The 24,438-nt window shown below is 46.1% G+C and overlaps 1 protein-coding gene across 1 annotated transcript in view; it reads right to left on the reverse strand.

Moving 5' to 3' along the window:
* Positions 1-23,487, reverse strand: part of AUTS2 (autism susceptibility candidate 2) — a 903,433-nt gene extending 879,946 nt beyond the window's left edge. The window contains exon 1 of the mRNA XM_015418389.1: positions 23,272-23,487. Within this exon, the coding sequence (XP_015273875.1) occupies positions 23,272-23,487 (216 nt within the window). The remainder of the gene's footprint in view (positions 1-23,271) is intronic.
* Between the last annotated feature and the right edge of the window lie 951 nt (positions 23,488-24,438).

The raw sequence follows: 24,438 nt of genomic DNA on the forward strand, positions 1-24,438 counted from the left end.
GCCTGCCGGCTCTGGGGAGGAGGCGGCAGCGGCGGCAGCGAGGCCTCTCCTCCCCGCCCGGCCGCCCCCCTCCCTACCCACCCGGCGGCAGCGTTCGCAGAGCGTCTCCTGCGCATGCGCAGGAGACGCTCTTGCACTTTCGGGGGGATTTTAACATCCCCCGAATTTTTTTAAACTTTTTTTTTTTTGTGCACACGTGGGGACTGGCCCACGTGTACACAAACCTCCCCCAGCCCCCCAGCTGCCCCCTCTGTGCTGATTTAGAGTATCCGCAAGGAGGGGGCAAGTTGGGAATTAGATATATAGATAATCATTATATGGCATTGTATGTAGTATAGCCAGGAGATCCTAAGATTGTCTGGCAGCCAAAAGTTCTAGTCCTTCAGTGTTATGCACCACTAGGTGGTGGGCTATACTTGTTTTTGAGGCAAGAGACATTTCAGAGGTGGTTTGCCATTGTCTGCCTCTGCGTCACGATCCTGGTATTCCTTGGAGGTCGCCCGTCCAAATAACTAGCCAAGGTTAACCCTGCTTAGCTTCCACGATCTGATGAGATTGGGCTAGCCTGGGCAATCGGGGTCAGGGCTGCCAACTCTGGCTTGGGAAATCCCTGGAGGACTGAGGACAGTGCCTAGGGAAGGAAGGGAGTTCATTGGGAATGTGATGCCTAAGAGAGCACCCTCCAAAGCTGCCATTTTCTCCAGGCGAAGTGGTCTCTGGAGTCCGGAGGTCAGCTGCAATTCCGGGAAAACTCCGGGACCCACCTGAAGGTTGGCAAGTATATCTATGAAACCTTTCACCCCAAGTCGGGGGTCCCCAGCTTTTTCGAGCCTGCAGGCACCTTTGGAATTCTGACTCAGGGTGGTGGGGGCAACTTCAAAATGCCAGGGAGCGATGCTATGCAAAAGACTGACAGTAACTCTTCAGTATTTCAGGAAGAAGCTCTAATTAACACGATGCCCTTTAAAATTAATTTTTTTAAAAAAATTCCATACACACAGCTTACCTTCAATCACACAGTGAAGATCTTTGTACTGTGGTGGCAGCAGCTGCCCCCTCCCCAATTTTTTTTTTAAAATCTGCACCGTCAATCAGATCTCCAATGGCCAATCAAAAGCTAGGGTTACCAGACCCCCCCCCCCTTGGAGTCCAAGGGCCCCTGCTGACAAGCCCCACCTCCCAGCTGCTGATCAGCTTACTTAAATCCCCGTCGGCTGCAAACATGTGCGACTTAAAAGATTTATATGTTGTCCTCCTTTATCCCTATGAATCACTGTTAGTCCCGTGTGAATATGTGTAACTGTAAATCGCTCAGAGCCAGCAGCTCTGCAGGATTGAGCGATTAATAAAGCAAAAGATATTATTACTGTTGTTGTTGTTGTTGTTGTTGTTGTTATTGTTGTTATTGTTGTTATTGTTGTTATTGTTGTTATTGTTGTTATTGTTGTTATTGTTGTTATTGTTGTTATTGTTGTTAATAATAATAATACCTGAGGGACCACCTTTCCCCATACAGGCCCCAAAGAGCACTTCGGTCGGGGTCACAACACTGCCTAGTGACCATGGACCCTAAGGAGGCCAGGCTTGTTGCCACAAGGGCCAAGTCCTTTTCGGTGGCTGCTCCTATCTGGTGGAATGAGCTCCTGGAGGAGATCAGGGCCCTGTGGGACCTGTTACAGTTCTGCAGGGCCTGTTAGACGGAGCTCTTCCACCAGGCTTTTGAATAGAAGCCACCGCCGCTGCTACCACCAACGGGCGATCGCAGAGCAGTACCGCCAGGTTGGGCTGATTGGCCATCTGAAAATCGTGGCCCATGGCACCCCTCTCATTGACCCCAATGTGATGTACAATAGGGAGTGAGCATATTAGTCGCGATGGATCCTGGGAGCTGTCCACTGTGTTTAAACTGTTTTAATTGTATTTTATTGCACTGTGTGCCTTAATTGTTTTTAACTTGTGGTGTTGTATTACACCTCAGAGTTTTGTAAGCCACCCTGAGCCCGCGTGCGGGGAGGGCGGGGTATAAATGAAATGAAATAAATAATAAATAATAAATAAATAATTAATAATAATTACCCGGAAAAAGAGGGAGACCCATCCGATGTGCGGTGACGTGTCTATATCACTGCCCACATGACCTGGAAGTGATGTCATAACATCCAGGACATCCGGGTGACACTCTGGTATTGGGGGGGGGACTTCTTTGGTAGAAGCCAAATTTGCCATAGAGTTTTTACCCAAATACCAGGGCATCGTCGCAACATCCTAGACGTGATGATGTCCCTTCTGGGTCACGTGGGCCGCATGTCAGATGGGACTCCCCACTGCTCCCAGTAAATCCCCCCTCCCCCACCAGTTGCCAGAAGGGAACCCTATTAAAAGCCCTACTGGGCAAAAGCCCCACTGGCCCTGCTCACTTCCTAATAGCAATTGGCAGACACCAGGAAATGTGTTGGTGGGCCCCATTGTGTCTATGGGCACCATGTTGGAGACCCTTGGTCTAAATATTTGTGTTGGTTTAACTGGCTGGTATTCAGGTATGTTCCACTGAACTTTTGTTTTTTTTAAAGTCAGTTTTTTCCTCAGTGCTAAGGAGAAAACTCAAATCTGAAGACCCTTAAGGAGGACTTCTGTTTCTCCTAAACTCTGTAGTATACCACAGAGCCTGAACTGTCATTTCCTCCAGGGGAAGTGATCTCTGTAATCTAGCAATCCCAGGCCCCAACCTGAGGTTGGCAAAGCTCCTTCCAATGCATTAAGCAAGTAAACAGAAGGTACAAACAGATCAGAGAGATGAAATTAAGGCGGCTAAAAATGGCCTGCTAGAGAATGGCCTGCAGTGGCTCAAGTGGTTAAGACGCTGAACTGCAGACCGGAAGGTCAGTAGTTCAGCAGTTCAAGACCCGAGTGTCGTATGATGGAGTGAGCTCCCGTTTCTGGTTCCAGCTCCTTCCAACCTATCAGTTTGAAAGCAAGACATTGCAAGAAGATAAATAGGTACCGCTTTGGTGGGTAGGTAAACAGCGTTCCGTGCACCTCAGCGTTTAGTCATGCCAGCCACATGACCATGGAAATGTCTTCAGACAGCGCTGGCTCTTCAGCTTAGAAATGGAGATGAGCACCATATCCCTAGGGTCGGATTCGACTGGCTTTCGAGCAAGGGAAACCTTTACCTTTACTAGAGAACATCTATGAAGCCACCTTATACTGGCTACATTCAGATGAAATTAGAAATCATGGACAGTCACTCTAGGATGGGGCCTTCCCTCCCCAATTCTTACACACAACATGGAAATCGAAGACTTCCTGGCTCCTCACAGCCCCTGGCATGACATGACATCTAAACTTGGATGAATTCAAGAAATGCCATTTTTACTGACGTCAGAATTCCAGAGCACAGTTTAATCATCCAATATGGATAACCCACGACAAACTCGCCATGCGATGGGCGAAGAGAGGAAGGAAAGCACCTTATTTAAGTTATTGAAAACATCCCACCCAATCAGTGTCCACCACCCACCAAACTTAAGAAAGATTTAAACAACTAAAAATACAGTTAAAACAATGCAATTAAAACACGCGAGCAAACAGCACTAGAAGGAGGGGCCATAACTATTATGGAGGGGCCATAACCAGAAGAGGGGGGGGAAGTCTTCACCCGCAGGTAAAAGACACCAATAGAGGGTGTCCAAGACACTTAAGCCTGAAGAATCAGCTTACTTTTGCAGTGGAAAATTGCAAGCACCAAATGTCTAAGGTGGAATCGCTAGCGGCCACATGCCAACTCCGCATCTAAGTCAGTCTCCCAGCCATACTCCAACCTCACACATTAAACTTTTGGCAGCATTTAGTGGGACTTATCTTATCACTCTTTTCTACCAAAGAACTTCCAAGTAGACCTCAGATTTTTCCTTTAGGCAAAACGTCCTGGACTAGTTCTTGTTAGCACTACAGATCAGCCAGGAGGAAGGTCTGCATTGTCCGAGACAGCAAAGATTGACATACCGACTGAAATACAACAATTGGGTGCAGAAAGCAAATGTGCAGTGTATAACAACATGGCAGGGAGAATTTATTTTAAAAAACACACAGAAGGATACACTGTAAGTGACAGTTTTTAACGAACTAGGCCCCCCCCCCAATTGCCAAGTCTCCTTTCACAATTCAAAGTGTCTACAAAGGTCAGGAGCTAAATATACAGTTTATGCTTAAAAGCCATGGCAGAGTACGGAATTGAATAACATCAGGAAGCAGGAAAAACACTGCCATTTTCTTAATGGCTCCAAGTGCATGTCTTCTGATTTACAAATTGAATTCTAGGAGCTTCTGTGCAGAGGTCTGTCTTTGCCCATTTCCCCCCGTAAGCAATGTGTAACAAGCTAGTATTGACGTTATCGCTGAGATAAACAGTCCTGGTTGCTGCGTCTTGGCTAACCTAATCCAAAATAATCAAGTTTGTATTCAGCACATTTTGCAACACATACAGCCGGTCCGGTCAGGAAGGTCACATTAACAGAGGCACTGCAAAAATGAACCTGCTTATAACTTTTGATTTCAATTGCTGGTTGATGACGCACACATCCAGAAATACTTTATACCAGATTATAACATCAATGAAGATTTAAGTGTGAGTGCAGTTACCATGTGAAGGGATCCATTGCCTGCTTTATAAACTTACATCAGTCCACACAATATATGAGATAACAATAGCTGGTCAGGACTGATGTATATTATTTTTTTTAAGTATATATTATTGACCACTGAGGAAGGTTCTTGAGGCCGAAACACATATGGTCTTGTGTTGGTCATTTGACATGTTCATCAACTTTGTACGGGAAATTATTACAGCTTATGTAAAGCTTGTTCTGACTCTAATGCAGCCTGATATCCAGGCCCTATGTCTTTAATTTACTATTGTGTACTCCATATAATAAATATTTATTTTCGTATTAATATTATTTGCTGTAGCTTGACCCTTGTAGCATTTCCCGCTTAAATCTTGTTCGCGGATATCTCAGTTTTGGAGCTTAGTAATTAACCACATCAATGATATAACAGGTTTAAAAAGGTAAAGGTTCCCTTGCTCGAAAGCCAGTCGAGTCCGACTCTAGGGTTACGGTGCTCATCTCCATTTCAAAGCCGAAGAGCCAGCGCTGTCCAAAGATGTTTCCGTGGTCATGTGGCCGGCATGACTAAACACCAAGGCGCACAGAATGCTGTTACCTTCCCACCGAAGTGGTACCTATTTATCTACTTGCAATTTCTTGCTTTTGAACTGCTAGGTTGGCAGGAGCTGGAACTAGAGACGAAAGCTCACTCCATCATGTGGCAACTCAGGTCTCGAACTGCCGAACTACCGACCTTCCACAGCCTGCAGTTCAGCGTCTTAACTACTTGAGCCCCCGCAGCTTCTATAACAGGTTACCTCAGCCCAAATAAACCAGAATTATTGTTACTATCTTTATGAGAAAATTGTGAATTGCAAAGTTCAAAGAAAATGTTAATAGACTTCCTGTTGGCAGCGGCCAAAGCCTCAATTGCTATTAAACGGAGAAACAACCAGCGTCCCACAATTACCTTATGGTATGACAAGATTTGGCAAATCTATGTTATGGAAAAGATAACGTATAAGAATGCCCACAATGATAGTGTAAAGCAAAAAGACCGGTTCCTAGCAATATGGTATCCATTCTTTGATTATATGGTAGCAACTGACAAAGTGCCAAAAAATGTCTATCCTATAGATCTGTTACATTTGAAAGGTTGATTTATCCTTCTTATTTTAATTCTGATGACATTAGCTATGTAAGTTCCTCAAACCAGCTATAGAGTTAAAAAGTTATGTATTTTATATACATTGTATTTGTAATTTGCTTAATCTCTGTATGTTCAAAACATTAATTAAAAAGGAAAAGGAAAAAAAATCTTGTCAGGACTTCTCCCAAAGTATCCTGGGAACTGTAGTTTTATGACAGCAACTGCCAGACACCGAACTACAATCCCTAGTTAGACACTTGTTGAACAATCTGGCCACTTGGGGGGGGGGGGAATCAAATATGTGCAGAAATGCAGGAAAGTCACGATAAACATATTCCAAATAAATAAATCATTCTGTTTTTGTAATGCCGGAAACAAAAAGGGGGAGAGAAACCTTTCCCTGAATACCTTACTAGGTGTATGACATGAAGGGCTTCTTGAATTAGCACAAGCACGTTGAACTGTATGGAAGACAAGTAGATAGCCAGGAACGTGGTTTCAAATCGGATCTTGCAAGCAGTCCACACCAGACTGGGCCACGGAGTCTCATGCCAACTGGCATATCTGAGCTACCTTCAAAGGGCAGCCCCACATACAGCCGTTTACACAAGGCCTCAGGGTGGCTAGGTCAGCAAAGGCAACTGGGAAAGCTTCCTAATTAAATGGTAGAGAGCATTCCTAGCATGTGGTCCAATCTCCCGGAAGGCTCCTTACAGCCATCTGACAAAAAAAAGCAATCCCTTGAACTCAATAGGCTCACCCTGGAGATTTCCAGGAATTACAAATGACTTCCAGAATACAGAGGTCAGTTCCCCTGGAGAAAATGGCACCTTTGGAGGATGGAGTTTATGGTGTCAACATCCCTGCTGAACTCGTGCCCTCAAATCTCCAGGAATTTCCCAAGCTGGCACCCCTAAAGAGCAGTCAGTCAGGACTAGAAGCGATTACACCAATCTTCTCATGCCATCCATTAATCTATACCCAAAGCCATTCCTAAAGCGCCCCCCCGCAAGATCATTCAAGTCTAGGGTAGCCAGTTCCCCCCCCCCCCCCGGCAACTGCCAGGCTGTAGGGTTGCCAGATCCAGTTTGGGAAACTCTTGGAGATTTGGGGATGGAGCCCGGGGAGGACAAGGACCACAGTGGGGTACCATGCCATAGAATCCATCCTCCAAAGCATCCATTTTCTCAAGGGATGTTGATCTTTGTAGTCTGGTGATGAGTTTGTAATTCCAGGGGGGTCCCCAGGTTCCACCTGGAGGCTGACATCCCTAAGTCAAGTCATTTTAATGATATTCAGCTGTAGGTCATCTCTTCAGGGCATCAGCCCCACAGGCAGGGAAGAGAGAAACACATTTTACAAGAAAACACTGTACCTACCCCATGGTCCCCAGAACAACTGGCAACTCCTTCACTCGGTCTTGCTGCTCTATTTGGTCTTAGCAGCCAGTACAAAAAAAGCATCTCTATACGTGGCATATACATTCCCATCAGATAGTCAATAATACCAGCTGTACACTGAATTGTACAAGAGACAGAGGGCAAAGCAAACTCTGGATAATAATTCGACACTCGGTACAAGAGAGGGCAATTGCCACAATCTTTTTTGTTTGTTTGTTTGTAAAGGAATAACCCGACCCTGCACACGACATTCTCAAAAGCATCAGCAGGTAGGACGCTGTTCCAATACCGATGTCTTCCAGTCTTAGATGATTATGATTATTATTCCGTTCCCCAGGAAATGCTTTATGAGCAGCTCTAAAACAGTATGAGAGATGCCATTATTTCTTTTATGGCTTGTGGAAAATAACATACCCACCGGTATCTCCAGTACTCCAGTAGGAATGAGCCGGTAATAATTATACCAGAGTGTGTTGTTATTATAAAGCAAGATGTTTGAGGGGGCCATTTTCAATATTTATGGAGCACTAATGCAAAAGTTCATTTCCAAACACGGCAAGTGCCAAGTTTTTAAGGTGCAAAATAACAATCTTCCCATCAACAAAAGCCCGCTTATTTTCCTAAGAACAAGCGTGGTTGTAAATTTGCAGGCCACTCCCCAGTGATAGCCCTCCACGCAACCATCAGTTATGTTGGTAGTTTAACAAAATTAATATATTTATTAAAGGTTTATCACAGCTGCTCGACGCCAAACTGTTTATTCATTATGGACGGCACCCCCCCTCTTCTCCCGTACTAGATTGATACCACAGAATAATATTAGACAATAGAATGTAAGAAATGGCTTTATCCTAAAATTCCTGTAGAGTAAACTTATGCAGACTTGGTGGTGGGGAGTGCTGTCAACTCACAGCTGATTTATAGCAACACCCTTATGAGGTTTTCAAGGCAAGGGACGTTCTGAGGTGGTTTGCCGTCGCCTACCTGGCTGTAGCAACCCTGGACTTCCTTGGTGGTCTCCCATCCAAGTACTAACCAGGGCCAATCCTGCTTAGCTTTCACGATCTGATGATATCAAGCTAGCCTGAGCCACCCAGGTCAGGGAAGGTAGAGTTAGACCCTTCTAAGTCTATTAGTCATAGGGTTGCCAGGTAGGGTTGCCAAGTCTGGATTGGAAAATACCTGGAGACTTTGGGGGTGGAGCCAGGAGAGGGTGTGGTTTGGGGAGGGGAGGGGCCTCAGCGTAGTACAATGCCATAGAGTCCACCCTTCAAAGCAGCCATTTTCTCCAGGGGAGCTGATCTCTGTCGGCTGGGGATCAGTGGTAAAAGCGGGAGATCCCCAGGCCCCACCTGGAGGCTGGCAACCCTATTGCCAGGTGCTTACCATCAGCTGGCGGGGGGCTCCATGCTGCTGCCTAGGATATTCTGGCACACACGTGATGCCGTCACCCAGCAGTGACATCATCGTCACGCCGGGTATGTCATACAGGGGACACTCTAGCATTTGGCCAAAAACTCTATGGTCACTCTAGAGTTTTTAGCAAAATGTGATGTGCCCAGCGGGGACATTTGGGGACCGGGCTCTCCCCACCGGCCAGCTGGCTGGTGGTGGATTGAGGATCCAAAAATCGGGGGGAATGGCAAACCTAATTAGTCAATGGCTTAGAACGGTATATCTCTGGGATTGCAGTGTTGGCCTATCAAGGTCAGTCTTGTCTACAGCTCTCCATCATTGTAGGCAATGCCCCCTCTAAGCTGAGTTAGTGTGAGCTAGCTCACAGTTTGTTAGCCTCCGGCTCACACATTTTTGTTAGCTCAGGAAGGATGGCTCCAGAGCATACTAATTTATGCAGCAGCCAAATTGCTCGCTCACAACTTTAATGCCAGCAGCTCACAAAGTAGAAATTTTGCTCACAAGACTCCACAGCTTAGAGGGAGCATTGATTGTAGGTCTTTCCAGTTACTTACCTTTTTTGATCCTTGTACCTACAGATGCTAGGGATTTGACTTGGGGCCTTCAGCATGAAAAACACATGCTGCATCATGAGCCATAGCTGGCCAGAGAAAAGGTTTTGTTGGATAGGGGGAAAGCTGCATGACGTCATTCTGCAAGTGAGTCCTGAAAAGTTGAGTTGGTTTAGAAGTGGTTCTAGCTTCAAAAAGTCTGAGAACCAATGCATTTAACCTTACAAATGAAAGTGAGAGAGTTAAAGGCAGAAGAGATGGAATGACTAGTACTTAACTTACTACTGAAGTATCTTTTTGAGCCTGCAGTGCCTGGAGAGTCAGTTTGGTGTAGTGGTTAAGTGTGCGGACTCTAATCTGGGAGAACCGGGTTTGATTCCCCACTCCTCCACTTGCACCTGCTGATGTGACCTTGGGTCAGTCACAAGCTCTGGCACAGCTGTTCCTGAAAGAGTAGTTTGTGTCAGAGTTCTCTCAGCCCCACCCACCTCACAGGGTGTCTGTTGTGGGGAGGGGAAGGGAAAGGAGGTTGTAAGCCGCTCTGGGACCCCAAGTGAAGGGCGGGGTATAAATCCAATCTCCTCCTCTTCTTCTTCTTCTGGATTGCCTGCTCTTTGGGCCAGCGCAATCAGTAGCATCCCTTCAGGAACTGATTGCAATAGCTAAATTTATGGGCAATCTGACACCTCTTATTGAATGGATGCTTTCGACTATTCAGGCTCAACAAGGGGACAAACAGCAAAGAAATCCATGTTTGACATTACATTGGTTAATGTAATGACCTGAAACACCACAACCCCAAAGAGATACAGCCTCTGCTCTAGTAAAGGAGATAGTTTTGCTCTTGGGACTGGGCAAAAGCCACAGGCTGCCATAACCTGGTTCTATATCACAAGGACAAAGCTGTGCAGCATGGTGCTATACATTTATTTATATATTTATTTATTTGGATTTGTCTACCGCCCTCCCCTGGGAACCAGGCTCAGGGCGGTGTACCACATGTTCACAAAAACATCAGTTAAAACAAAAGTTAAAAACCAATTGAAACAAACAGTTTAACTAAGGACGGTGCTAAAACCCCCCAAAAGTGCTGCTGTCTCATGGAAGGGCAGGGGATGGGAGTGCCGGGATGGAACCGTCGCTGTCCTCAACCAAACACCTGGCAGAACATCTCTGCCTTGAAAGCTCTGCAGAACTGTAATAAGTCCCACCGGGCGTGGATGTTGTTCGGCAGAAAGTTCCACCAAGTTGGAGTCAGGGCGGAAAAAGCCCCAGCCCTGGTCGAGGACAGTAGGATCTCTCTTGGGCTGGGGACCACCAGTAGGTTCCGGTCCGCAGAGCGCAACGCTCTTCTGGGGGAATACCAGGAGAGGCGGTCCCAAAGGTACATAGATACCTGCCCATTAAGGGCCTTAAAGGTCAATACCAAAACCTTGAATTGGATCCAGTACTCCACCAGAAGCCAGTGCAGCTCACACAGCACAGGATGAATATGGGCGGTGCACAGTGTCCCTTTAAGGACCCACCCCGCTGCATTTCCCACCAATTGGAGTTAAACATCGCAAGAGGATATCAATCCAATCCTATCAGGAGCTCTCCTTGCATGTAACAGAGGACACTCAAGCTAGGTCAATTTGCCTTGTGATAGGACTGCCATGTGCCTGGCATTCCCAGGAAACTCCCCGGGGGGAGGCGGGGCATGGTGAGGGAAGACATTACCAAGGTGTTGATGTAACTTCTGGCTAAAACTCAGGCATCACCAGTCACTCTAGGATTTCACTGATCTCTGTGGCAGACCAGGGTATATGGGTATGTGTAGAAGATAGGCTTGCCAAGTCCTCCCGGGGGGCAGGGAAACCCCTGCTCGAGAGACCCGTTACCCGCCACCAGCGGATCGGGCCCCAGGGGGGAACCCCACCCCCAAGGCACGTGCCACGCCCGGCGTCAGCACATCACCCAGAAGTGACGCAATCACGTCAGGCACGTTGGGGGCAGGGCTACAATTATCCGAGGGGAAACTCTGTGCTTTTCCCTCGGATGATTGTGACCCCGCCCCCAACGTGCCCGACATGATTGCGTCACTTCCGGGTGATGTAATTGCGGTGCGCGTGCATGGACTCCCGGACGAAGACTGGACTCCCCCGCTATACAACAAGTGAGGACTTGGCAACCCTAGTAGAAGAGTTTGGTTTATGTGTCAGCATGGGACCAGTAGGTGTGAGCCGCCTTCCCTCCATGCCGGAATATTATGAATACCTTCTACAGGCACATACAGACACAATTTAATGCTAACGATAGCATTAGCCAGATGGTTCGGTACCAAACAGAATTAATTTAACACACTGTCCTCAAGATGTTACAGTATTTAAACAGCTTCTGTAATAAAATAAAATAAAAGGTCCTTACTCCCATATTCAAAGAAAAGGGTACGATTTCCCCACCACTCATTACATGTTTTGTTTTCTTTCCCTGTTTCAATAAAAAGGTGGTCAACTGGATTTGCAAACCTTAACTACAGTCAAATAAAAGTCTCTCATCATTAGGAATTGGGGGGGGGGGAGAAAAAAATCTGTAGTGCATCTTTATTTTTATTTTTTAAAAAAAGGTATATTTCAATTCTCTCTTGCAAATATTCGGGTGGAAACTGTAATTAGCAAAGGAGATAGGAAGGAGAGCAGACAGAGAAACAACTTGAGAGGTTGTCTCAGTTTACTTCTCACAATTAGAAAAGATGCCTTCATACATTTATCCCCTATTTTGACATGTTGGTTGCTTTGCTGTCCTTTGCCCCCTTAATTAAATCAAAACAACTGTTGACTTTATAACCTTAACTTGTTATTTAGTTTTGTCTAGGCATATCTTAAAACATCTTCATCATGTTACATGCTTATTTGCTGTTCAGCCTCTGTCGATAAGTTTGAACTCTACGTCCCATTCCAATCTATTTGAAAAAGTGCGCATGCACACGAAAGTTCATACCTTGAATAAACCTTAGTTGGTCTTAAAGGTGCCACTGGACTCTAAATTGGTTCTTCAGACCAACACGGCTGACCACCTGGAACTTGGGAGGTTGATCTCTAGTAAAGTGCCGGCTCACAGGAGCACCTGATCAATGACTGCAGTGCCACAAAGTGTCTCATTGTAGAAGGAACAGACATGTACGTAAGTGACTAAAAGCAGGGCTATTTTTGGGCAGGAACGCACAGGAACGGAGTTCCAGCTGGCTCCCAAGTTGGCCACGCCCAGCAGGAACTCATTAGCATAATAGGCCACACCCAACAGCAGACTTCATTAGAATTGGCCTAACATGCAAAGGAGTTCCTGCAACAAAAAAAGCCCTGGGTTTTGACAACAAACAAGGTAAACAGAATAAGAAGCAAAAGGTGGGTGTGGCTGGATGACCACACTTCTAGTAACATGGGAATGCGGCTTAATATGCTAATAAGTGGTATAGTCAGGGGGTGTGGCCTAATATGCTAATGAGTTTCTGCTGCTGGGTGTGCTAATGAGTTCCTGCTGGACTTTTTCTACAAAAAAGCCCTGACTAAAAGTACCATCATATCTAGCCCAGGACCCCATTTCCCGCAATGGCCAATAGATGCCACTGGAAGACCTAAAAGGAGGGCATGAAGGAAATGGCCTGTCCTCATTCTTGCTTCCCAGGAACTGGTGTTCAGAGGTTCAGTGGTAAATCCACTTCTAACCATCAAGGTGATCAGTGTTCCCTCTAAGCTGAGTTAGCGTGAGCTAACAGTTTTTTAGCCTCCATCTCACACATTTCTGTCTTAGCTCAGGAAGGATGGCTCCAGAGCAAACTAATTTATGCAGCAGCCAAATCGCTGGCTCACAGCTTTAATGCCAGTTGCTCACAAAGTAGAAGTTTTGCTCACAAGACTCCACAGCTTAAAGGGAACATTGAAGGTGATGTAGCGTAATCCCTGCTGGAACAGACCAAAGGTCCATCTAGTCCAGCAACCAAATGGGCCCAAGAAACTGACAAAGGAGAAATGAATGTGTCAGCATATCCCCCTTGTCACACACACAGCAAATCAGAGATATACTACCTGTGGATAGAGGGTCCTAGGTTCAACTCCATCTCCAGCTAAAGGAATCAGGATGCAGATCATGAGTCCCCAACGTAATGACCCATGGGGCACTATGGTACCCACCAATACCTTCTCTGATGTCCACCAAGTGTTTTTAGAAAGTGGGCCTTTTGCCTAGCAAGGGTTCTGACGGGCCATTGGATATCTGAATGACCATACAGATTTTTCAGCACGTGGCCCAGTGGTCTGCTGCTGCATCATAGTGGGTCAGAAGTAACTGGTAGGCCTCCCCCATGTGCCCACTTCTGCTTATAAATAGGGCCCTCAGAGTCATGAGCAATGCTAATGGATTTGATGAATGTGACTATGAGATATGACTAGAGTGTTTAGGTATTTCAACGCTACCCACTTTGATAAAGGTATACATGAAACAAGATGTAATACGCATGGTTCGTTGGTGTTGATGGCGTTTGAATTGCTTCCAGTAAACTGAATACTGAAAAAAGAATTTACAAGTTGGTGAGGAACCTTTTCTTCTTCTTCTTGGCACTATGCATCATGGTTGTTTGCTTCCTTTCAACTTCCATCCTGTGATCTCTCTCTTTGGTTTGCAACATCCAGGTGGGTGGGTGGAGATCTCCTGGGATTACAACTGATCTCCAGGTGACAGAAACCAGTTCACCGGGAGAAAATGGACATGTTGGAAGGTGGACTCTATGGCGTCATACCTCACTGAAGTCCCTCCCCTCCTCAGGCTCCACCCCCAAAATCTCCAGGTATTTCCCAACCCGGAACTGGCAACTCTACGTGAGGGGCAACAGAAGAGCCCAGCAGCACTGGATTTGTGCACAAGCTAAGTAAACTGCAGCTTCAGATCTCAGATTATGAGAGGTCTATATAGATACGCCCCCCACACACACACAACAGTCATTTAATTACCATTTTGGCTAGGGTTGCCAGGTCTGGGTTGGAAAATACCTGGAGACTTTGGGGGTGGATCCAGGAGACGGTGGGGTTTGGGGAGGGGAGGGGCCTCAGCATGGTACAATGCCATAGAGTCCACCCTTCAAAGCGGCCATTTTCTCCAGGGGAGCTGATCTCCATCAGCTGGAGATCAGTTGTAAAAGCGCCTCACCTGGAGGCTAGCAGCCCTAATTTTGGCAGAGGATAATGCTACAGGGTCTCTGAATCCTGACACAGTTTAGAACCTCAGCATGTCTTAATGCAGCCCTGGTGTCCAGTCTTCAAGTCCAAACCAAGTACTCTCTCTCTCGTATTTGTGTGAGTGTGCACACGCCATGCTTGGAAATCATGGCGACCTCTGGCAACTCCCACTGGGGGGCATGGAGGACATTCAGAGAAGTGGCTTGATCGCCTGCCTCTGGCCTCCCGAGTGCTGGTATTCCAGGGAGGTCTCCCATCCAAATACTTGCCAGGGTCGGCCCTGCTTAGCTTCTGAGATCTGACAAGATCGGGCTTGCCTGGGCTATCCAGGCCAGGGCGGAACCAAGTACTCTTGAAGCCTGCACGTGACACTCACCCATCACTCAGGCCATCACTTTCTTTTCAATTAGCGGCTCCTGGACAGGCTGTAATGAAAGCAGTTGCTAAAGAACACTTTGGATGTGTCACCCTAAGACGGCAAATCCCGGCTGTAAACAGCATGCTGTAAATCACTCGTCACTGCTGTCAGCTCCCCCTGCAACAGCGCAAGGATCCCCCATCCAAGCCCATCTGTTCTGCTCCCTTACTAACTCCACAGACAGCCAGACAGCTTCTAGTCACACCCGCTTCACTTCCTCCTCCTCTCCCTCCCTCTGAGATAGCAGTAAGAGGCACAAATCAAAAGTGCAGGGCACGGAATGGCTTTAGATTTCATTTCCTCCACTGTAGCTTCAGCAGCTGGGCTTTGTCTCACGGCAGAGGCAAGCCTTGCTTATGCAAAGGCATGCCCCGTCCCTTCTCAGTGGCAGCAATTTCTAAAACGGTAGATTCCACCTGTAGAGGACTAATTTACCCTACACTTAAGCCTGCCATTTACCTGTCCAGGTAGGGGAATTAGCTGCCATCAGTCCCAGTTTGCCCATCCAAAAGAACTGCGGAGCAGGAGGAGAGGAAAAAATGCCTTCCTGACGCTCTAGGGACTTCCCCTAGCTTCTATTTGGGTTGCCAACCTCCAAGTGGGACCAGGAGATCTCCCTATTAGAACCGATCTCCAGACAGCATAGATCCGTTCCCTTGGAGATAATGGCTGCTTTAAAGGGTGGACTCTATGGCACTGTACTCTGCTGAGTCCCCTCCCCAATCCCTGCCCTCCCCCGGCTCCACCCCTAAGATTTCTAGGTATTTACAAACCCACAGTTGGCAAGGCAACCCTACTTGACATACAGTGAGAGACACTCACATACACACACCTTCTTGCTTTAAAACCACTATGCTTTTGAGAAGTGTTTTTTCCCCACATGAATCTTCCCCTCCCCGTGTTATACACATTATATGGATCTATTCAATCCATCTATCCATTTTTTTTTCTTGTCCATCCCCCAGAGAGCTTAGGGTGGAATAAAAGGCTGTTGCAGAGAGTCTTTTGCAGCAAACAAGCCAGAAATCCAGCAACCCTTTAAAGACTAACAATTCCAGCTTTCATTACTCAGTTTGGGTGGTGGGAATCGAGCACTTGAAGGCATAAAAAGTGAGTCAGAAAGACCCGGTGTGAATGCATAGCTGTCTGTACCACACTGAGGATATGTTACCCAAATTGTTAACTGAGCTTCAGAGAGACTACAAATGTCAGCTTTTGGTGACGTGAACTCATCTGCAGTTTGGTGCTGTGGTTCATTAAAAGCGACACTGTCAGGCAAGTTCTATCATGCGAGCAAACCAAATATCTCATTTTGACTGTGCGCAGCACAATATTTCCTTCCTGCTTGGATCTGTCCTGGCCTTCCGTCACAGGATTCCCAGGTACGGAACATCAGTTACCAAATATTGCATAGAATAGGTGGGATGTCTCTTACTAAAAAGGTTTCTTCCCTCATGAGCGTCTGCAGCCTCCATCTCATTTTCGCCTGCAAGCAGAATGAGCTGATCTGATTCCTCATGCGCTGAGCAACGCAAATAAACCATCTCCAGTCACTGTGCATTTTTTGAGAATGAATTCTGGAAGACAAACATACACCGCAAGACGAAGCCCGCATAGGATCGCTGGAGTGTGTACAGTAGGTAGAGTAGGACCTGGGAGGCCAGGGTTCTAATCTATACTTTGACACTCAGTCACTCTCTCAGCCTAATCACCAAGGATAAAATGAAGCCGGAACCACATATATTGGCCCAAACTCCTTAGAAGGGCAGGATAAGGATGTGGCAGTGAAATAAGAGAGCTTGGGGCATTTCTGTATAACAGCCTGGGTTAGCTGAGGCCTCTCTGTTTGGTTCCTCTCCCATACGACCTTGCAGGGCTAGCTATTGTCATCTCTCAAGCCTCTCTCTAGCCTGACAATGCACACTGTTTCCAATAAGATCACAATAAAGTCTAAACACTGAGTTTGCCTACTGAAGGCTCTTAGATTCTTAGACTAAACTTTGAGATGATATTTCCGACTCTTTATTTTGACATATAACATCCTTGACTGTCTGGGGTAACTAGGGCATGAATTCAGGGTGAAAATTGTTCCCTTTATTTTGATAGTCTTTTGCTAGAAGTGCGTTAACCTTACATCATCCATGAGGGCTGAATCTATGGGTACAGAGGGTATAAATTCTTTAAAACTTCTTTGCTCTGGGCTGGCCATCAATCAGCCCTCTGTGAGCTCTTCTTGACTAGACCAGGGCTCTCTGTATTTCATACTAGTGCAGTGCACTATGTTTGTGTTGAAGTATTCTGTGCTGAATAGGGAAATGTTATGTTTTTATCCTAAAAGATGTGTAAGTGCTAAAGAAGCATATACTGTAATAAACTGGTTTTGTTTAAGAACTATGGTCTCTCTCTATTGATTTGGCCCCTTGACAGACTCCAATCAACCAATAAATGAACTAAAGGGGAATGGGAGGGTCTCAGGGAAATAGCCCTGGGGTCCCAGAATCCCACAACAAAGGACACGCTAGACAGATAAGTAAAGGTAAAGGTTCCCTTGCTCGAAAGCCAGTCGGGTCCAACTCTAGGGTTACGGTGCGCAACTCCGTTTCAAAGCCAAAGAGCCAGTGCTGTCCGAAGACGTTTCCGTGGTCATGTGGCCGGCATGACTAAACACCAAGAATGCTGTTACCTTCCCACAGAAGTGGTACCTATTTATCTACTTGCAATTCCTTGCTTTCGAACTGCTAGGTTGGCAGGAGCTGGAACTAGAGACGGGAGCTCACTCCGTCATGCGGCAACTCAGGTCTCGAACTGCTGAACTACTGACCTTCCGCAGCCTGCAGTTCAGCGTCTTAACCACTTGAGCCACCGCAGCAGATAACTGAAGTGAAAAGACATCTAAGGCCGACTTAGATGTCAAAGACCTTATATATGGTTCACAAACAATCAGGAAGCAAAGTCTGGAAACCTGGCAGATGCTCCAGTGGAAGATGTGGTGTCTTTAGGCTCCCAGAGAGCAACACTGGTTACTTAATAAGTCTTCTTGCCCACCAGTCACATCTTACTGTTCCCCTCAGAGGAGCACAGTAAATTCTTTACCCCCTTGAGCCAACCAATCAATTCCACGGGTGGGGATGGTCCCTCAGCTCCTCCCCTATCCCATATACATTTTTCCAGCTTCTCCATTCTTGATGATATGCCACCAAATCCTGTGGTTCACAGCCTTTCCATTCAAGCTCCGGTACCATTCTGTGCAAAATAATACATGGCGAGTCCTATGTTAGGTGACCCTTCCCCATCGTATCCCATCTTTGTCTCCCTTGCCCATTCACAGTCCCTGATCTGGAATCCACCCCCCCATCACCCCTCTGAAGGTTCCTCCAGTGAGAAGGCCTACAAAGAGCACCAGCAAGATTCCTCGGCCACCCAGACAATCCTTAGTAGCCAAACACTCAAAAGTGGGACCTCAGTTCTAACCTCAAGCTGTTGTTGTTGTTGTTCAGTCGCACAGTCGAGTCCGACTCTTTGCGACCCCATGGACCAGATCACGCCAGGTCTTCCTGTCTTCCGCCGTCCTCTGAAGTTGGCTCAACTTCATGTTCGTTGCATCTATGACACTGTCTAACCATCTCATCCTTTGCCGTCCCCGTCTTCTTTGACCTTCAATCTTTCCCACCATCAGGGTCTTCTCCAGTGAGTGCTCCCTTCTCATTTGGTGGCCAAAGTATTTGAGCTTCAGCTTCAGTATCTGGCCTTCCAGGGAACAGTGAAATCTAAATTTACCCAGCAACGCTGTAGTCACCAGTGAGCAAAAAGGGGGGCACATATAGAAGTATCATCAAAATATTCTTTGCTTCATGTCCCTGGAGGAAAATATTTTGATGTTTTCAGGGAGGGGGAGCAATTTTATTTACTCTAAAAGCTGTACAGCTGTCACATTGACTGATACACTGCCAAACAAGTATACAGAAGCTCTCTAAGGTAAGCTTCCCCCGTCCATAAAACCCCCTGGTCTTCTCAAAAAGCTTCCTTTTCTCTCAGCGCAGAGCGCGCGCACACACACACACGCACACACACCCTAGGCATTTCAACTCCTTTGCTGATTTCCCATAGTTTATTCTTACCTAGGAAAATGTACATTTTTGACCATGCAAATCGTTATCTTGACAGATGGGAATTATTTTTTATTGTACCTCAGCTCTCTGCTTTGATTCAGACATCTCCCTCTAGAATTTAAGCAGCTGGCTTTTGCTGGCTCAGTCAAAAGCTTTTTTTCCAGCTGGATGACTTCAGATCATTTTATCTTTTTTAAAAAAACTTTAAAAACATAACGTGAGCGTGCCTCAGCCACTGCAAATTATTGCCGTGCCACCTAAGAACATGCCCATGTAGATCAGACCAAAATTCCTTATGCCATCCAATTCCAGCATCTCACTTCCCACAGCAGCCAGCAAGACCCCACCACCACCACCTAGGAAATCCTCATGCATAGCAAAAAGCAACAGTCTTCCTCCATGGGTGATCCGGGCAACTGGCGTTCAGAGGCACAACGCCATCCTTGAAAATGGAAGTTCCATTTAACCACTGCATCCAACTGCCGTTGATGGACTTATCTTCTGCGAATGCCCCTGTTCTCCTTTAAAAAGGCAATTCTGCATTGGCTTTTCCCTCCGTTGTTTTACCAAACCCACCTTGGAACAGAGATTCCCCTCAGCATTGCATGCTGCATTCACTTTCTTTGATCACTGGGTTTTTGTTTTTTTTTAATTATCAGGTAAAGATTCCGTCTGATACAACAAATAATGAAGTCATCAAATGTAGAGTACAATATTTTCAGAAGTACAATAAATACAATCAAACATCAAACTAGTATAATAAAAATGTATGACAATTCAGTACATCAATAATTTCTTAATAGCAACAGTTTATGGTTCTAAGGAATGACTACCTATAAATGTAACAAGAGCTCGTTAAGGTAAGTAATGAGAGACATAGTTTATGCTTTAAGTTAGTTATTGCAAGAACTTCACATCCGTTTCTGCATGGATTGCCAGGAATCAGGTAGGTATTCTTCAGAGGTTAAAAAATCCAGTATAGGAGACCATTTTTCCATAAAAGGACTTGGTACCGGCCTCAGACTTACAGCATTTATTTTATTGGTGACAGACTCCATTAGGTATTGGTCCCATAATTTCTGGTACCAAAGAGATATCGTTGGTGGATTCGGATTTTTCCAGCAGGTGGCTATGGCTGTGCGGGCTGCAAATATCATGATATCCAGGATCTTTTTGTGTTGGTGAGTTTCGATATGTATCGGCCAGTGTTTGAGAAACAGATTCTCAGGTTTCAAAGGAATCAAAATCCCTGTTATTTTATGTATGAGCTTTTGAATATCTGTCCAGAATTTGATGATGTGTTCACATTCCCACCATAAGTGCGCAAACGTGCCAATTTCTCCACATTTCCAACATTTTGGTGAACTTGTTGGATATATGCGAGATAGCGATCACCGGGTTTTATCGTACCTTCTGCATAGATTTATGGCCGTTCAGGGGTGACTTCTCAGTCAGTACAGCATTGCCCCGGGATATTTGAATGTGGTTTTGAGCTGCACCTTTTCCTCAGGGTTGAGAAAATGTGGAGCAAGTGCCAGATGCAGAATTGCCCAAAGTGACTCCCTAACTCCGATAATCCTACCTCCTAACTTTGCACTACATCCTTCCAGTCATAGTTCAACCAATATATATTTTTTCACTTGCCCCACTTTAAACAAGGGCTCTCTCAGCCACCAAACATCTCAAAGGGCCTCCACCCCCTCTGCAAGCCGCTAAGAGTCATGCTCCATTGCCGTTTGGCTGGATTCACACAACTAGCTTGGCCAAGCCAGAGGCTCGGTTGCTGCAGACATCCCCATACTAGAGCCTCACACAATCCCGCTTTTGTGAAAGGAGCCCAGCCCCTGTGGGCTTTCTGGACCATAATGGAACCATAAACGTGACAGATGCTCTTGTTATTTCGAAAGGGATGCTACTTTGCTCAGTGGTATTGGCACAGAATCAGCGTAGGCCTGTCAGAGAGAACTCAGACAGGCTGGTCTGGTTTCTGACCAAGGGAGCTTTGATCTCAAAAGCTTATATCCTGAAAAATCATGCTGGTCTCCATGCTGCCACTGGACTCCGATGCAGCTGTTCTACTGCAGACCAACATGGTTAACCTCTGTTGGGTGTTACAAGTCAAAACACTTCAGTATTTACAGGGTTAATGATGTTTATTAAGTCACATGTTTGTTTGTAACCAATCTGTTTAGACAATAGAATGCCTGGGAACTTTGGAGCTAATTTGCTAGTCTGATTGGAAACCAAGGTGTCAAGTATTTAGCATATTGGCTTCTCCTCCCGTTCGTTGTTCTGACTGAGAAGGAGACGCCATTCTCTTCCCGTTTTACCTTTTAGCTGTAAGGATGTAGCCATATTAGCTCTTTGTTATTTTATATCCTGTGTACCTTTCCCCCATGTTAGGTTTATAGTAAACTTTTATATTTTAAACACACCATGGACTCAGTCTCTTAATACTTACTCTGCTGACTTACTCAAAAAGAATCCCAACAACCTCAGAAACTGGGTCCAGACAGTCAGGTGGCTTTCAACAGTGGTCAACCAGATGTCCCCTGGAAGACCTACAGGCAATGCACACAGACCAGTACCAACAACTGGTATTCAGTAATATGTTGCTTCTGAACACTGAGATTCCACTCAGCTATCAGGGCCCAATGATAGACAAATCTTCCTTCGTGACTTGTCTAGCCACTCTTTTGTAACCATCTAAGGTAGGGACCATCACCACATCTTGTGGCAGGAGTTCCACATATCACATATGAAGGAATGCTTCTTGTTCTGTCTGCTCTGATCCTCAATTTCACTGGCCGCCCCTGTGTTCTAATAGTACATGAGATGGAAGAAAGGAATTTGTTCAATCCACCATTTGTAAAACCTGGATAGTTTTCTAGCCCACTCCATTTGAGGTTCTGGGTGAAGGAATCTGCCATAGCAAACTGAGAACATGTCGCAGCTGAGAACAGTCTCAACAAAGAGGATTGCAATGCAATAGCTGGTCTTCCTGCTACCCACCTTTTGATCATTGGTATCTTGGGTCACAATGATCTCACCCTCCTTACTGATAGGGAGCCTTGGACTCCTATGAACAAAGAACAAGAGCTCTCGTGCATCTTTGATCGGATGGCTTCACCTGGACACTCACAGCACCCCACCAAGGGGATCAGCAACTTCCCAGAACCCTGTTCTCACATGCCTTGGAGATACTGAAAACCAAATTTGCTTCTAACTTTCCTGAGCCGCCTTGTATGCATTACGCACCAAACCAGACCTTCAAAGCCACTGAGAAGCTAACTACACAATATGAGCAAAATGCTTGTCAATGTAGCCAAGACAGCATTTGTTCCCCAAGAATAAACAGTCAGGAGGATTATAAGCAAAAATAAAAGCATATGTATGGCATGCGTGCACTTAACCTATACCCCAGCTTCCATTCTTGTGTTCCAAGAGCACTCCCTTAAGCGTCTTTTCCTCCCACATGGTTCAAAACACATGCACATTTAGAAGCCCATTGTGGATTAACAGCATAATGGCAAGCAGGGAAAGCATTAACTACCTCCCCTGCTTTGTGTTTTAAGACAACGGGGCAGGAGCAGCACCATTATATGGTCTGCACATAATGCACAGCTGGGTGCTTAAGCATTTCCATGCTGGAATCTCCCTAAAATCACATCATAGAAACCATGTTTTCCTATTGAATGCCGAAACTATGATCCTTCTCAGACTGGTCCAGGCTCTCAAGCACTGTTCCCTCTAAGCCGAGTTAGTGTGAGCTAGCTCACAGTTTTTTAGCCTCCAGCTCACACATTTTTGTCTCAGCTCAGGAAGGAGGGCTCCAGAGCAAACTAATTTATGCAGCAGACAGATTGCTCGCTCACAACTTTAATGCCAGTAGCTCACAAAGTAGAATTTTTGCTCAGAAGACTCCACAGCTTAGAGGGAACGTATTTCTCCTGTAGACAGAATACGTGAGGGCAAGCTGACACAAACTGAGAGCGCACCCCTGTAATAGTCTTCAATGCCTCAGAGGATTCTGTGCTGCACTGAAGAGCAGTCTTGGCAGCCAACATACAGGTCCAGCTGCGCATGGCAATCCAAGCACAGTAGGTAACCGCCTAGAATCGTGCCACTCTAGATTGCCCAGATGACCGAGCCGTGCCTGATCCCATCAGAGTGGCTGGAGTAATGCCTCAATCAGTACCTTACACTATTCTAGTAGGACTCGGACACGACAATCGCTTCCTATTATTGGCCACTTGCCGAGATGCAATCTATGACGGCCCAACCACAGAAGAACAATAACCCCAATTGGGAAGGAAATCAGCCTGGCTTGACGAAAGCAGCGCCTTAAGAATCTATATTCCCTCCAGGAGGGAATGGTACAAACCGCTCCATTGTAAACAGATTTCCTACCTGTCGGAGCCTCTTCAGGACCCTTTTCCTTTTCCTGAGGTGCTGGCAAAGGTTGTGGTCGTTCTCCCGATCCGAGCCATAATGGTGATGGTGCAGTCTGTTCTTCTTAGGGTGGTACGGCAGTCCGTTGGTGAGAACGTTCCGTTTCTTCTTCACGAGGGGATCCTGACGCTTCTCTTCCTGGTTGTGAGGCTTCACTACTGCATCCTTCTGCATAAGGGCAGGCAGAGGAGAAGAAACGAAAAAGAAAGGAAAAAATGATTAAATGGTTGTCAGTCTATTAGCTACAGGTATACAGTACTGGAGAATCGGCATACTTTTGATCAGGGCTTTTTTTTCCTGGGGGAAACAGAGTTCCAGAACCTCTTTGACAAAATTCTTTTAAAAAAATGTTTAACGGTTCATGAGTTTTCAGTGTACAGACTGAAAACTTTATTTCCCTCTTAAGAGTTCCGGCAACCTCTTTTTCCAGGAGAAAAAAAGCCCGGCTTTCAATGACCCCAGAGAAAGTCTTCCCTTGGATCAGCTATAAAGTAAGTGACTACTGGGCGCTCTTCCTACCTCTCTGAGCAGCAAAGACTTTTTATTTCCTTTGGGAGAGAGAAGAAGAAGAAGAAAGGAGAAGAGGAGGAGGAGGAGGAGGAGATTGGATTTATACCCTGCCCTTCACTACCCAAAGGTGTCTCAGAGCGGCTTACAAACTCCTTTCCCTTCCCCTCCCCACAACAGACACCCTGTGAGGTGGGTGGGGCTGAGAGCGCTCTTGACAGAAACTGCTCTTTTTCGAGAACACCTGTATCAGAACTATGGCTTGCCCAAGGTCATCCAGCAGGTGCAAGTGGAGGAGTGGGGAATCAAACCCAGTTCTCCCAGATTAGAGTCCGTGCACTTAACCACCACACCAAACTGGCTCTCACTAAAGGCTTATCACATAATGCATTCACAAAATACACAAGTAGAACAGAAGCAGAGGCAAAGAGGCACTCCCTGTAGGAGGCAGCAAACATCCTGCATCAGATTCCCCAAAGAGCCACTCCACCCAAAGATGCTTCAGCAGACAATTCACTGGCTCTCTTTAGCCACCTTCAGAGACTTGGGGTGGGGGGCCCGGGCATGGGAACTCGGTGGCAAGCTCTAGTTTCGATTGAGGTGTACTCATTTGAATAT

The sequence above is a fragment of the Gekko japonicus genome, unplaced genomic scaffold, assembly GCF_001447785.1.
Source record: "Gekko japonicus isolate JY-2015 unplaced genomic scaffold, Gekko_japonicus_V1.1 scaffold89, whole genome shotgun sequence".
Lineage (NCBI taxonomy): Eukaryota > Metazoa > Chordata > Lepidosauria > Squamata > Gekkonidae > Gekko > Gekko japonicus.